This window comes from Anoplolepis gracilipes, chromosome 2 (genome assembly GCF_047496725.1).
Source record: "Anoplolepis gracilipes chromosome 2, ASM4749672v1, whole genome shotgun sequence".
In the NCBI taxonomy this organism is placed as follows: domain Eukaryota; kingdom Metazoa; phylum Arthropoda; class Insecta; order Hymenoptera; family Formicidae; genus Anoplolepis; species Anoplolepis gracilipes.
Window position 1 is genome coordinate 5112072 of NC_132971.1, and position 17399 is coordinate 5129470.

Consider the following 17399-nt stretch of genomic DNA (forward strand, 5'->3'; position numbering starts at 1 on the left):
CAAAAAATTGTAAAATTTTGTTTGATTAGAGCGCAGGACGTTATTTTGACTATTTGTGTCCCGGTCATTCATAACGCTAAAGTAATTGCTCGATTAAAAATGATATGTGAATGACTAGGTGGATTTCGAGGAAATTCGATATGGTCAGTCGGAGTGAATCGGGGCCTCACGATGGGCGACGAACGAGGAGGCAAGCCATAAATAAGGCCGCATTCGTATGTGAGAGGCGTATTAGCGACGATTATCGTTCTCATGCTCGCGTAATTTTCACATAGCGAGACGTCGCAGCACGCTATCTCATCAACGACGATTCCCATCCTTCCCTGACGCGCCGACATTATTCCGGAATTATCTACTTACTCCAGAATGCGAGAACTTGCGTTCCCTAGTAAATGCACGGCTTTTTTCGTGATTACACTTTTTCGCTTCCTCCATATCACGCTTTTGTCTCCTCAGCAATCTACAAATTAAAGATAAGTAATTGCTACTGGCGCAGGAAGTTTCATTTCTTCTTTGTTCTTTTTACTCTCTTCTCTTATTTTTTTTTTCGTAAAATTTAATTCTTCTACATAATAATATAAAATATATATGATATAAATTTTATATAATAATATATATGATATTCTATTCTTCTCAATAAAATTAATGATGTATACAAGATGTATAAAAAATCATGCACTGTGGGTAGGTATAATTAAAATGAAGAAGAATGATAGTTATTAAAAAATGGATGATTCAATGAAGTGCTTGTAATTGAGAGGAAATAGACTACATATAGATTATATTCCTAGAAAGAAACTTTTAATTCCATTCCTGCAAAGAACGAATGAAATTCATAAAAGTCTGATAAAATCCGATTTATGAGAGTGATTAGTTCGTCCATTAGAAAAAAATTACAGCCGATGGAAGTCGATGAGTGTCTTTTTTTACGACCGGAGGTGCGTGCGTGAGTCGCATATGTGATATCATATATAGAGACATTAATGCGCCTGTCTACGGTGTTAAAACAATGTGTTGATGCGTTGGATTATATTCCTGTCACGCATGGTTGACGTTTGCCACTGAGTTCAGTGTCTTTCGAAAATCATACACGAGTGTAAACATATAAACTTGTGTCTAACTTAATCCGCTCTAATAATAAGATCATCTTTGTAATGAAAATGTAATTGAATAAGTCTATCACAATAAATCCATCGGTTGTGAATAAACACATTAACAAATCAAATAATCAAATGCCATTTTACATATAACAAATCAAAATGTAATATATATATATATATATATATATAGTTTCTATTTACATATGTAATGTTATATTATTAAAAATTAAATATCTGAGAACTTGTTTGTATTATGAGATTTAAAATAAGATAGAATTTATGAATTTATAAACAATTAAAAATCAAGATATTTAATTTATTATGTCGTTTTGTAAGATTCGATTGTTTTTGTGTTTTTCAAAACAATTACTGTAATTTTTCTTTGAATGATTCACATTTAAACTTACTAGCGTGGTTACATAAATGTTACTAATACATAAAAGTCTCATTTCAAGGTATACATATCTATTTGCATGTGAATGTCTTCTCTCGCACTTATCTTTATTTTTTGTTAAATCTTTATTTGTTGTTAAACGGATAAAAATCGAACTTTGAATGCTCGAGGACGAGTGTCACCTCCAAACAGAAACTCGTTAATGCTTTTTGTCGAACGCCTTTGGCAAATAATGGCTCATTTCGATCTCTAGCGGCGAATTTCATGCGTTTGGTCATCGATCGACTCACTATTGGCGAGTGCGATTAATCGCCCTCGAGACAAAAAGATCGCGCACGAAAGGTGAAGGAAGGCACCGTAGGTGCTGGAAGGTGTTTTCACGTTTTATGCAATAATGTTTTATCGCCTTACGAAGTCACGGTCTAGACCTTACGATCTATGAAGAGTCGAATCCTAAAGATTCAAAAGACTTATTATTTGTTATAATATCATATCAAGTCAATCACAGGAGAAATATAAACGTCAATTTAACTTTCATTTGATATATAATCAGGCTATATTCTAGTGCGTTTTATTCTGGTAAACACGATGTATAGGACCTGTGTAATAAACCAACGCCTTTGGCATTATGTTTGCGACTTCTCGTGCGTCAGTGCAATTTAACGATCTTGTGGTTACGAGGGCGGCATCGAAAGGTCGCTTCCTGGTTGCTCTTTCGTTTCTCCATGTGCAACGTGTATAGGGGTAATTTGTAGGTCGTGCGGAATGTTAGATCTTCTTGGTCATCGTAGAAGGTCGGTAAGAGTAATATTCGCGCGAATAGAGACTGGCTTCTCCCGGCGGGCGGACCTTTCACCACTGACGCATTCCTCCCTTTCGCGCATCCTCGACGCAGACGCATCGTCCTTTTTTTTACCGCAATCCAATTCAACGGCACTTCTTAATCTGTTTCTTCATCGCGCCCCCCCCCCCCGTCCGCGTCTCTCTCGCGATCTGCCGACATTTCAAAGATGCGGCTCTCGCGTTGATTTCTAACAGATGTTTCGCGTTTCGGACTTTTCTTCGGCGCACTCTTTCTCTCTATTTAAATAAAGCGAAGGTGCGGTTTGCTATTATCGATGCAAACTGTATAGACGATGGACTTTTTACCGATGAAATACTCCTTTATCACTGACAGTGAAAAGTATCGTAGCAAGTTGTTATTCCTTCACAATTTTCTTGCAATTATTAAGTGATTATTAAAAAAAAAATCAATTTCAAGTCTAATAAAAAATTTCTCATATAAGTGTATGCAATTATTTATAAAATCAATTCTTTATGGTTAACGAATTTTAGACTTTGTGGCCGTCGTTGTCATACCATAAATTTCGCTGCATTAACATGACATTTGATTTTGATTAAATCTGCAAGGAGAGGATTCGGTGGATGCAGTGAACAATGCAGAAAGAGGACCCAAGACGAAGAACGGAACTCTTCTGTGGAAGCAAAAAAAAAAAAAAAGCGTTCGGCCGGGTGAAGAGAGGCAGAAACGAAGGAACAATCGGCAACAATAAAATACAGTCGAGGTAGACCGATAAAGTCACGATGTTGTTGTCCATTGCGTCCTCCTTGTCGTCGTCGTCGACGTCGGCAAAAACGCATCGATTAAAAGTTAACCAAGTCCACCGCGCGCTATCAAAGCAGAGGACAATCGCGACCTCGGCGACCCAGCCTGAAAGCAGAGCCTTGTACGAAATCCTCGTCTCCTTTCGCTGTTCTTCTGTGAACCCCCTGTGTAGCTGTCCCCTCTCCCTCTCCTTCTTTCTCTTCCTCTTCCTCTCTCCGTTGCCCTTTTCTTCTTGCTCTTCGTCTTTTGCCCTCCCCCCAATCGGAGTTCGCCGCGCGTTCTGTAACCATTTTCTGCCACTTCATCCTCGAACTTCTCTCGTTCTTTATTCTCGATACTTCACCCCTTTTTGGGAATTGGCAGGATCTCTGTTGAACGCGCGCACGCGGCGTTGGATAGGTCCGAGATAGTCGTTTGTCGGCGCCTGTGAGAATGGAAATACCATTGTCGGATGGGACCGACAGGACAATGTTCGAGAAATTCTCGCGGCTGTACGAAAGATACTGCGAGACGTTGTTGATCATCCTGTCTTCGTACGTGCCGCCGATCTCTTTCGGGGATTCGCCGTTCGGCGCCTTCTACGTATTCGACACATCGCGATAAAGAAAGGATGAATGATTGAGAAAAGATAAGGGAAATTTTATAGATGGATTGAAGTGGTTAAAGCTCTTGAATAGTAGAAAAGATGTTAGTAGTTTTCTCATCATAAATTACACGGAGTCTATCTATTTATTATATTTAAGAGCTATCTATTTTGCCAATCTATTTGCAATTATAATTATCATCGCGTGTGATGTATATTCTAATGATAAGACTTACTAAAAACATATTGTCACTAGTTTATTTAAACCGGTATAATGTGTCACTGAATTTTAATTTTTATATTAGATATAAAATTAAAGGCAAACCATTTCTGTTTGTAATAATAAGAAACAATGATGTGAGATTTATTTTTCTTCACAATAGAATTGAGAGAATCAGGCTCAATGAAATTACATCAGTTACAATTCCCGTCTCTTCGGGAGGCTTGCTCGAGTCGGAAATAAATTTCGATGATTTCTTGTTCGCGAATCAACGCCTCTCATCCGCCTCCCGATGAGAGCGAACGAGAGGGAGGAGTTGAAGCGGCAGAAGGATAATCCAGCGAACGGACAATACGCATTCCGGTCCTGTGTTTTGTCGGCGGGACAAATTGCGATGCCCGTTAAACGCTTGTTTTTTGCTTGCACAGGCCTTTTATGCCCTGTGGCCACTCATACGAGGAGATGCACTTTGTTGTTCTAGCGACATCGTTTTACGCGAAAATGCTTCTGACAGTGAAAAAATTTTATTGAGATATATTATTGCAAGATATTTTTAATTTAAGAAAGAATGATGAGAAAGATGATGGTATAATTATGTAGAATATTAAATTTTTAATTTCATCTATTGAAATAATAGAATTGATATGTAATGTCAAAAATGATTAAAAATACAACAGAGATTATTGTAATCTATAGCGCAGTTACTTATCTTTTCAATATAAACGATACTCATTAAATCGAATTTAATACAATAAATGTTATATGAGTGTAGAGAGGAAATAAAATCTTTAAGAGATATATTTTCGAATTTTTTTTTAAGTAAATAAATCTTGGAACAATCCAAGTCGCCTGGCTACGATCCCGCAATTGGATCACACTGCAACCGTATGATGTATAAATAATGTTGTGACTCACACTGACCACGCGAGGTGACTCAACTTCGAAATTAAGGCGACCGCTCGCGCAAACCACCTCCGTCTTCTAAGCTCCACCTTCATCACGTAAATATCCCTTCATGTCGCTACTCTGTTATCCTGTCGCTCGCGAGAATTGTTCTCTTGACAAAAAGGAGCCAGGTGAAGGATGTTTCTACAGGAGCCGAGCAAATTTAAAGCGAACTCATTCGTTTTCGGATAATTTATGTCCGCGCTTGCTCAAAAGCGGTAACCACTAAACACTCTTCTAGAATTTTATTTTAATTTTAATTTTATGGGCGCAAAATATATGTCAGTGACACTTAAATAGAAATATGACTGCGAGATAAAAATCGTAACAAGAGTAATTTGCGAAACAAATTTTTGATTACAAGTTTTTATAAATTAGAACAAATAAAAAGATTATGGCTATAATTAATTTTTTAAAAATGATGTTTAAATATAGTAATGTAATAATATGAAAAATTAATGGGTAAATTACTGATCTGATAATCTTAATAATTTTACTTGAAATATATTTATCTGCAAGAGAAATTAACATTTATTTTGAGCGAGCAAATTTTAATGCTTAATATATTGCATATATGAACGGTTTAATTTCAACGTCATAAAAATGTTCGCGAGTCAGCATTTTTTTTCTTCGCAACATTTTATCATAAAACGACGATTGCGATGATTTTCAGTCGCGTCATTAATTTGAGAAATGAAATATCTTGGAATCACTGGGGATTACAGAGAATGAGTAATGTGTGATATTTTATGAGCACTCATTACCAAGCCACTTTGCCCAAATAAAATTGCCTTTTGCCCGCTGTTACGTTTTTACGAGCCACTTTCAATATGTTTTATCGTTTACCGAGTTTCGGGAGTATCTTCTCACTATAGTTATTTGAGTTTTTATATGGCGATTATTTTGCAATTTAAGCGAAAAAACACATTACGTAAACTGTCATAATTAAAGTGCGACAAATTTAATCGCAGATTGAAAATAATGAAAGCGCGACTCTATGTTTATCTAAAAAAATATAAACACATTGCAACATTTAATATATTTTACAATTTTACAAAACATTTATCTGTTTTTTAATGTACAATACAATGTACGTACATTTTACATTTATATACAGTATGTATACAATAAAAATTCAAAATATGTATTTAAGAGAAAACAATTTTTCAATGAATATAAGACATCTGATAAGGCACTTCTTTCGGCACGTCAACAGATTTGTATCATCAGCTCATTCTAATCTGATTTCGAAAAAAATGAATTATTTATGAATATATATCTGCTTTTTCCATAGAACTTTAAGTGAACTGTCAACTGGTTGAAAACATCATTCGATCTATTCGAGCGAACGAGTTACGTACATTCGACCCGAGATGACCTCATTCAAATCCTCAAAATAACTTTTGCCTCCATCGGGGCGCACTGACGAAACGATACCCGTCGAACCCTCTTTTCTTCTTCAAATTTATCGATCGACCGCAGATAAAGTTAGTGACACATATGGATAGTATGTCAGCGTAAAAAAGTACTGTAATTTGTGGGTAGGTCGGTTCTTTTCTTTGGTTTGTATTTCAAGATATATGACTTCCCCAGTCTTATAATATGAGCGTTTCGAATGAAACTACTTGCAATTAGTTTTTAAATTTTCTAAATTTTAGCATTTTAAAAATTGTGTATCTTTATAATAATGTTCAGTTCCTTCAACTTTAAAAGCTAAAAATATTAAAATTAATAAAAGATACTAATTTGGAAAGATTCGAAAATTTCTACAGAATTATGTTATTCGATCGATCAGGTTATTTCTTTAGGATGGAAAAAGCTGTTGTTTACGTTATGTGTCTGAAAATAAACCGGTGTCATCGCAATGTTAAATCTGGTAGCGCAGGACCTTTACGGTCCTGTCAAACTTTACGACCGAGTGGTTCACTCAATTCTATACGTTTTATCTTTTGTTATGTGTTTGACCTTTATTGTTCGAAACGTGTAACGCACGTGTGCACGCAAGAAGCTACTATAAGAAGTCGATACGACCTCGAAGTGCACTCTGATAAGTATTAGAACATGCTTGGCCAAGCGAAACGGTGTTACAAATTACAACCATGTCGTGCCATTTCGCACACGTTATCCGTAATGCATTTATCTTGTAACGAAAATAAAATCGCGAGTGGATAATTGAACAAAAAGAATTGAAAATGTCGATACGTTTTAAATAAAACGAATTTTTAAAAATATAAGACAATATAAAGTCTGAAAGATACTCTAATCTTTCAGACTTTCTCTTATAGATCGGTTCTTATACATTGCTTATACGTTACTCTTGTGCTGTTTGACCGAAGAAAAGCTCAAGTGGCAAGGGAGCTCCTTCGCTTTAACGGCTTGTAGAAGAGCATTTCGTGCAAGGGCCGACGAAGAAAAAGCCGCGGCTCTGTTGGGTTCTTGCGCGTTGCACTCCGTGAAAGACGAGGAAGAGCAGGCGGAATGAAGACATTAAAAGTACCGTGTCATTAGCCATCTTTAAACTCCTCTCAAGTGGTCCTTTTTAATGAAGTAGAGATCGTGTACGAGCAATCTACGAAAAGAAAAGCCAGCGAGTCGAGGCGGAACGCGCGGCAGACGGACATTATTATTCCCTTCCTCCCGCTTCTCTTACAATTAGACGCACGTTACTTTGGTTGCCGGTCGGAGAGTGCGTCGGGCAATTTCATTGCTGTGAGCTTCCTGCCGCTTGTCCGAAAGCGCCCCACACTCTCTCACACATACACCGTATCATTACTTCCTTTTAAATCCTTCCGCGCTCTTTAATGAAGCGCGAATCGCGAGCCGGCCACACCCTCGAAATTTACCCTACGTATATTCCTCCATATCATCATCGCGCATTTTCATTGTCCGATACACGAATATTATATCGCCTTTAATTATTCGGAGCCCTTTGTAATCTTCGTCATGCACCGTTGCATCGTGTCTTGGGAACGACAACTTGATTAAATACACGATGAATTTTTCTTTCGCGATATTTTTTATCGTAAAATTTTACGTATTTATATTTTGATATTTATGTAGAATATATTTTTTACATAAAACGTTTAATTGTATATAAAAGATTAATTGCATTATAAAATAGATTAGGAGGAGTAAAAATATATTTTAATTAGTTTTTTATTATCTATATAAATTTCGAATGAAATATATTGCGCGAGTTAGTAACGAAGACAATTTCTCCTATATTATCCTCCTACTAGAGTTATGTATTTAATTGCTACCCTAAATAGATGATCGGGTTTCACGGAACTAATTTCCGGCTATTAGTAGTGTTTGTTCACGGAGATTTGGTTGCGCAAAAGTGACGAGGTCGAGCTCGCTAGTCAAAGGCGCGTCTTTAATGGCATATCTTTAGCGGCAGATTCTGGCCTCTCTAATGAACCGCGAATTACTGCGTTTATCGCGAAGCATGCAATTTCGCATCATCTCGAAACGCATTCTTGAGATCGAAGCTGCGAGATCCGAGCTGCATTCTGTTTCGCCTCTATACGAATGATAATTTAGTGCGTTTTCCAGCGGTCTATTATTTCCAATTATTATATTTTTAATCGCACTTGCGTAAAGAAAGACTTCAGAATCGCTAATGACGTGCGCTTTATTTATTAAATTGATTGTCAAAGGCGGAAAATTTTCGGTGTTTTTTTATATCGTTAGAACCATTTTCATGTTTGCGCCGAGCAAAATCAGAGCATATCTGACATGTAAAAAATTGTTGTTCAGTGAATCTAGCATATATACCTAAGTTTAAAATAGACAAAGTAAAAAAATCAGAAATTAATAAAAAAAGTTGATTTATTTAATGCGTTAAAAAAATAAAAATTAAATTAACGTTTAATATATATAAAGAAAATTGATAAAAGGGTAATCTCATTCATATAAAATTTATTTAACATTAAAATATTTTTAACATTAAAAATAAATATTCATAGAAAATGAATTCATATTTATTATTTAAAATTCCTTAAAATATGCTCCATGTTAAAAAACAATACATTTAATTTTGTCGGCAGATCAGACCTATCAAAGATCCGTATTGACGAGTTGCCATAAACGATTTCGACGTTCACAAACGAACAGATCGCGCGTACTGGAGCGAACTCGAGCGATTGAGCTAAACTGGCGCAATAGATAAATTGCGGCACTTTGGCGTACCGTCTTCTTTTTTTCGCATCCTTCATCTTCGCTGTTCGACGATCGTCGATAGGCAGCGACCGACAGCGTGACGATCGTTACATTCAATCAACCTTTACGGTCGGCATTATCTCAAAAAGCCACGTTAGCCTGAGGCGAATAAAAACGTTCGTAGGACAATCAGTTCGAGTACCTTCTTACGAAGGGTTTGTCAACGAATTTGAAATACACATTAATAATGACGCGGTCTTTAAATTAAACAGTTATGTCCCCGATTTCTTCTAATTAGTTCGTCTGAAACAAACCGAAACGGGCTGGACCGTCATTAAGAGCGACTCTTTCGGATAATCTCGAGTACCGCGGATCCATCATCGGCCTGATTATGCTTTTCGTCGGGGAACGACTTCAATCAAGACACAGAAGAGTCCTTTTGTAATTTTTGATTAAGGCTGGGGAACGGCGTCCTCAGAGGGATACGTATAATGACGTACCGTAGTAACACGCCTTAATTGACTCGCAATTAATAATGTATGCTTGTGTGTGTTGCATCGTTCGCACGAGCATTGCGTCCATATAATCTCCATTTAATAAAGAGCTCGGGCATCGTTCACGCGATCCTCTTGCATGCGGAATCAACGTGCGTCTTGTTAAGCCTCATTTACACAGAATGTCCTTGAAAAGAGTTTAAAATGTTGGCCAGTGAGACAAATTATATAATCATACGAGAAGCTACCGTGCTATTTCTAAAGTCATATGTAATATCTTCGGATGATTTTCAAACTTATTTAAATTGAGTCACTTCTGTATCTTATTATAATTATAATATAATGGAGAGATATGAAATAAACAAATAGCGATACTTTTTTGACACGCTATAATGTATCGTGACAGCAAAAAGCATTGTTATACAACTTTGTTACACTTATTGCTAGCCTTGAAAATCGTTTAGCGAGTCGTGCGTGTGTGTACAACACGGTTCTTTATCTTTCTGGTGAATCTATACAGTAGTAGCGAGAATATGATTGCTAGCCACACCGTTGATTTCATCAACAAATTAACCGTGATGATGTGCAATGCGTTCCGCGATAAGTTGTCGAGACAGGTTGCGCGTATTTCGAGAGATTTACGATGAGAGCTGAAACATCGGACATAAATACCTCCCGTTATATGCTCGCACGTACATCGCGTTATTAAGGCCATCAGCTGCTTCTGGTTGCTTGGTCAAGTACAGTTGATTGACATAATGCGTTAGAGAGAACTTACGTTTGTATTGGACCGTCAAACGAAATGGTTTCTACAAACGTACTTCGGCTATTCAGTCTATTGCCTAAACGATACATCTTTAATAGCTTTAAGGTATTTATTTTTAACGCTAGATATCAGAATCAGAAATCAAATTAGTAGAGTAATTATTTTAATTTACATTGCGTCAATTGTTTAATGTTATTGGAATTTGAAGAGTTTTGTTTTAATAAATATCACTTTTACAATTGATTTTAATTATATTTGAATTATATCTCAACATAGATTTAAATTTTTTTAAACTTTAAGTTTGAAAATATTTTCAACATTGAAAATAAAAAAAATAAATAAAACATAAAAATTTACAGCAATTTATGGAATCTCCTATTACTTTTCAACTATAAAATCAGCGTCATATTTGACATAGTGATAGATGTTTGTAGATAAAAAAGATATATTCGGTCTAACAATAAATACAATATCTTAGACACGTTTCTCAAGATTGTGCGTTACTGAAATATAAAAATTCAAATTATAGCTTGTCTACGTAACACGTACTTATGAGAAAATGCCTAAGGCATGAATTTAGTATTAATAGTACCTACTTGCAATAATCGAATGCCCAGCAATGCATGATGTTTAACGGTAGCAAAAATTATGCAGCAGAAAGGTTTTACTTCCAATCATCAAAGCTATGCAAGCCGCACGTACCTACATAAATACGCCTGAATATCTCGCAGAAAGCCCACGTGTACTTCTAAATGCGGCAGTGCTTAGTACGGATTACGTAATGCATTTTCCGGGGTTACTAAACATGTCTGAGATCTGTATTTTTGCTGTACATTTCTTGTTAAATGAATGATATAAATGAAATAGTGATACAAGCAATATGTTCTTAATTATAAAAAATCAAAATGTTGGCGAATTTAATTAACATAAAAAACTCACTTATAATTTATCGCAATTTCCTTTATGATTCTTTAAAGAGTTTAAAATCTTTTTTGTCGTAATAAGATATATATAATTAGACATGTATAAAAATGAGTATACATATAAATAAGGTTTAATTTTTAAAAATTTATATCGCTATTTCGTTTTGAGGGAGTTTAGTGATAGATGAAAATTGGGTTTTAATTACTTGTTAACAGTAACTTGTCATCTCACATATAGGTGCGACCATAAACATGCTACCGCGATTTTAAGTTGTCATATGTGTGTTTTTTTTTCCTACGTAAACTCCTTTGACGACCGGCAAAACCAACAGCTGGTACGCGTTTTAATTGCGATAGAGGCAAATATTAGAAATTACAAACAACCGCAATAAGAGACCTCGAAATGTTAATAGCTATGCAATCTCGCTTTATGTTCGCAGGCATGCGCACCTAGATACATCTGGTTCTCCGTGTCGCAGCCAAAGTACGATCCCGATGACAATAGGTGGAATAAAGAATCTACGGTGGGCAACAGAAGGGAACCGGTGGGCACGTGCTGGGTCATCACTAATAACTTCAACGAATCGCAGGAATATTCCCCATGTCGCACAAGTAAGTTTGCTTTCAGTACTTCTTATCAAAGTGTTGTCTTATCAAGAGTCGTGTGCTTTCTCTTAAACATTAATACTTTTGGTAAAATTTGAAAAAAAACTGACATTACACTTTATTCACGATTGTGTATTATTCAATGTCAAGTATTTTGAAAACTGCTGAATTAAAATGCTGTTAAAAAGATGAAGTCTATCAAGGGTCGACAGGAGTGACGGGCAAACTTTGGCGTCATAACTATTAACATTGAGAAATAAACTCTTATTCCATGTATTGGTGTGTGTTTGTATACGCACAAACACCATTACATTGCAAGAGACATAAAGATGGCATTATTACTTTTTTCTGTCAAACAGTGCTACCAATATTATCTATCGTTATTTACACTGTTGAACCTTTTAGATATAGATAATGAAATTCGTCAGCAAACTACACCTCGAAAAATTTAACTTCTTCCACGAATCTTGTTTTGATGTATTTTTTATATTTGTTAGAATTGATGCTAAAGAGCTGGATTTTGTAATTTGGCTTTTAAAAATTTATAATAAATTGTACATACTGCTGATTTACATCCTACATTTTTAGCAAAATCGGCCATCTATTTTCTACATGTTTCACTAAGAAAACAATATTTCTTTATAATTTTTTTATAAATTTAGAATCGGTGCTAAAGAGCCTAATTTTACAATTTGGCTCTTAAAAATTTATAATAAATAAGAAACGAATTCGTGGTGATCATGTACTTTGAACCATAACTAAACACAACTGTCTATCGAATTTTTATTTTTTTATTCTTTATTGAAGAAATCACTTTTTAGCATCAAAAAGTCAATATCATTGATTATGAATATCATAATTATAATTATAACATTTTTTATGCATATTTTGATCAGAATGTGCAGAAAATGAAATCTTCAGGCGACAGAGATCTCTACAGTGTTGTCTCCTGTCGACCTTTAAACGAAATAAAATTTAGAATAAGTCTTTATTATCTACTCGTGTCTCAACGAAAACATACATACATGTTATTTTAGTATCTGTGGTCCAGAGAAAGTGTTGATGACTTATCGCATTCACCTACTTCAATCGTTAACAAAACGTTCTCTGGAGACTTCCGTTCTTAACGAAAGCGACTTCACGGTAAAGTAAACAAAGCACCAGCGAATGTTTAATTTCCACTCTCACCGTCCTTTCCGTCGCCAGTATCAAACTCTCGAGGGCAGTACGATTTATAGCGCGCGCGTTGGATCGTCCTCCAAAAATAGCTCCGGTTTATAAAAGAAAGAAGGAAAAAAATCTCTTCAGAGATTTTTGTATTTCCCTGGTTATACGTTCACGACTGAGTGCTATAAACAGTTGTAAACAGGGTTCTTTTCGGAGACACAAAACAGGACCAAACATATCCTTTAGACGCAAGAAAGTATGTATGTAGCTTTTGCCATGTCTGGAGATAATTATTCTCATCCTTTTCGCCGAGGATCACACGAGGACGAATTTTCTCCGCAGGGTAACAAGGATGCAGCCAACATATGGCCATGTTCTCAAAGTATAGCGACCGTAAATATGGCATGTAACAGGATACTTCCTGCCGACCATATAGATGCCTCATGTTTTAATGGCAAAGGACATATCAACTTTCGGTACTGTTTCACTGGCAGTGATTTGTGAAGATATCAGGTCTAATTAGCCATGACTTTCGGTATTTACATGAGAGAATAGCAAACGATGTAGCTTCAGGGGATTGCAATCATATCTGACAACTAGATTATATATTAAAAATATTTATTCGATCGTAAAAGAAAACAAGTTCGATCGAATTTAATTCTATTACTGTTTACATTTTAATATTCGCAGATTGTTATTAAAGTATCGTTGATCAAATTAGAAAGTTCGACGAAAAAAATAATCTATCTTTTTTTCTTCTTTTTCATCTCTATTTCTTTATCTGTATAATTATTTCTTGCTAATAAATTTTTCTCATCTTGTGCGATACTATTTCCCGATAATGTTTTATGGCATAGTTATGATGTTACGGTATTTCCCCGATAATATTTTATAGAAAAAACTATTTTCAAAAAATTTGAGACTTTTATCTCATAATTATCAATGGAGATAAGACGTTACAGATATTTTATGAAAATACCGAGGACCCTATGAATCTCTCTTATTCTTTTGAAAATGTTTTTTCTAATCGATCGATTCTCTTCCTATGTGAACAAAATTCTCCACTATTTTTCTTAAAGTTTTATAATCTCAAATCTACATGGGAGGAAGTTTAATACTTTGGCAACACGATATGAATATTTTGTTGGAGATATTTTAAATGTTAATAACGAAAAATAAAAATAAAAATTTAATTTTGTTGTTATAATTTAACTTAAGTAAAAGAAATTTTTCAATTTAGAAAATCAAATTTTTCTAAATAAAATTTCTTCTATTTTCAAAAATATAAATAAATTTTATATAATAAAATCTTGAGCGTCAATAATGTAATTAAATTCTTTAAATAATTGAAAAATCATAAATGAAACAATAATTTTCTCAAATTTTAATTATCACTTTTTTAAATTTCGTATATTTTTTGTGCGATTATTGTAAAATTGTACGTATTCACAATTTTGTGATATTTTGTAATCAATATTTTTTTATATTCGTTTATTGCTTTAAAATCATTTATTCAAATCATACATTTAATATATGGTTTATTTCTCTAATTCATTTCTAATTAAAAAGATAAAATACAAAATTTTTAAAATAACCATAGCGAAAATTTCTTTGCATTGATGACGTCAGGATGTCACGTATTCTGGCTGCTCTCCAAATAAATGTTATCAGAATTTATTGTGAAATGAGCGCAAAACTTTCGCGGCAAGCAAATTGCGGAAGCGAATGCCAGCCTCGATGTGAGCTCATCGTTCAGAAATTCCACGATGATCACGCAATTAAACAATTAGAAGTCGAGTCGGATGAACGAACCGCTTTTCCTAAGAATCGTAGAATCTTTTTAGCAAAGCGTTAGATTTTACCCAGAATTTATAACTTAATGTTGATGTTATGATATTACTTTTAATACTGCCTAATGATTGAAATATTATTGCTCATTTCTAAAATTAAATGTCTATCATATAGCTATTTGTTTGCTGTCTGCTATTGTTTATTAGGAAACCAAAGACATTAGTGAACTTTTATAGATATCTTTTCCCGATTATATATTATAAAAAAATTACAAATGGAGAGGTTGGACAATTTTAGATAAACTATAGATTTAAAATTCTTTATATTTTTATGGACAACACAAGAAAAATTTATTAGATTTATTTATGTATATTCTATATTAATATATATGACAATTAATAAATGCAAAAAAATATCAAAGGATCATTTTTTTTCATAGCAAATATATATATATATATATATATATATATATATATATATATATATATAATATAATTTTTTATATAGAAGAAAATATACAAATATTATACTTTAAAAAATAGAAAATTCTAAAGCAAAAATTTTTTTAAAATGTATTATAAGTATGCATAATTTAAAAGTTTATATTTTTATCTTTAACTTTATTTCTTACCTCTTGTACCGGCAGTTCTGACGATTAAGGAAAGTTATTACGCTGTGATATACTTAATAGCAGAACACATATATTTCGAATAACCTTTGCGCAATGACGTTACGCGGAAGTCGACTCCAATGTTACACCATTTACATTCTAATTACATCTTATGAGGATAAAACGATTGTTGATTGTTGTAGAATTTATAGCATTCTAACACTAATGTGAATGGATTGTAATTTTTATTAATATTATATTCATATTTATTGTATAATGATATCGCATTTGAAAAAAGAAGTTTTATGTAAAGTGGAGCTGATGTGTTTTATATTAATGTTTGTTAGCCGTTTTTTATTAGTTTTTATCATAATTGTTATATTTATGTTATTATCCAATGAAAATATATGACACATATTGAAAATATGTGATACATATTGTTATGACATTTAAGACTTTTGAACCAAATAAAGACATATCTCATAGCGCAGGTAAAAATATTTAATTGTAGAAGAAAACATTTTTCACGTGTGCAGCTAAGAGAAAGAAAACAACGAAGAGTAAGTGCATTCCTCGATGAAAGACGCTTACTAGCTTAAGTGGCTGGGGAGGCATTGAAAAAAAAGATAATAATTGGAAGGCGCCTCTCTCGAACTAAGGCACTAACTCAGCATCGTTGTAACAAGGCCAATTAACACTTGATCCTACTTGAATTACGATCGACCTACCGATCTTCAACAAGCAACATTTTTCGTTGTGTTGGAACAATTTTTTTCAGACATGTAATTGCATTGCGTGCTTTATTTCGTACAAAAATGAAGAATACGACAATCACTTGTTTGAAAAAAAATATTTCCCATTTAAATAATCGGTAACCGGTACAAATCTTCAATATCAGGCATTGATGATTAATCTTATGGCTATTGATTATATTGTAAAATATAAAGAATTATAATTAAATATGCAATGTAAGATTAAATGATCTAATTATAAAGTTGATGTAGAAATCAATATAAGGATATATATATTTTTACAGTAAACGCGGTCACTTTATTTTGAAATAAAACGAGTGACCCGATAATGCATATTGAGGATATGTAATCGCGCATCGACGCGCGCACACATGCACGTGGAATACGAATTACAGTAGCTCCATTCATTCCCCGTAACTCGATTAAGGGTCGGTCATACAACTCGAGCTCGCGTCTCCTGCAATGCTCTGATTTCTTTATTAGACACTTCAAAATTATATTCCTGACCAAGATCACATTTTCAATTTTTTATCGTAAATCTTTTGTTGTTCTTTTTATGTATATATATTGTTAAACTCGAGTAGAATAAATTAACAAATCATTATTTAAATGAAAACACATGAAAGAATATTTTTATTTCGAATTATGATCCATGATACATCCAAAGTTCATCGAAATTAAAAAGGAGCAGTCGCGCAAAAACAACTTTCCTTGTTAGATAACGAAAAAATTTCTCTCTTCCACTTGTCGTTGGTGCCGACTCGAGTTTGAGAACGGAGAATAGTCTCTTATACCGACGAGAATAACATCCTTGCAAAGCGCGAAGAGGAGACGGATTATAAATAGATCGACCATTAAAGATATCGTGGCCGAACACATCCGTTGTTACTACATCGATGATACCATTATTATACCGATTCGACGCTTTTAACACCGTCATATATACAAAATTAGCCGATTACCACACTCTGTGGTGTCTTATTAATTTCTTGTAAGATGAAAAAGCAAGATTTACTTTCATATAATATTTTATTGACATTTTTAATGGCAGTTTCTAAATTTTAGAAAAAAAATGGAATTTTGAAAGACGGCGGGTGATTAAATAAAAAAATCTGCTCAATTTTTTTCTAAGCAAAATTATTTCGCGAGGATTTGCAGAGACTTAAAACTTTCATCAGTTTACGAATCCGTCACTGCGTGTTTCGACAACGACATGCATACCACCGAGTGGCGCCGATCACTCGTTTTATATTTGCTTTTTCGTCGCGCGATGCAGACGAC

General features: G+C 34.1%; 1 protein-coding gene across 2 annotated transcripts in view; it reads left to right on the top strand.

Moving 5' to 3' along the window:
- The window catches only part of If (integrin subunit alpha inflated), a 78735-nt gene that overhangs the window by 33612 nt on the left and 27724 nt on the right, over nt 1-17399 (top strand). For both annotated transcript variants that reach the window (XM_072910593.1, XM_072910594.1), the window contains exon 5: nt 11633-11804. In XM_072910593.1, the coding sequence (XP_072766694.1) occupies nt 11633-11804 (172 nt within the window). The remainder of the gene's footprint in view (nt 1-11632; nt 11805-17399) is intronic.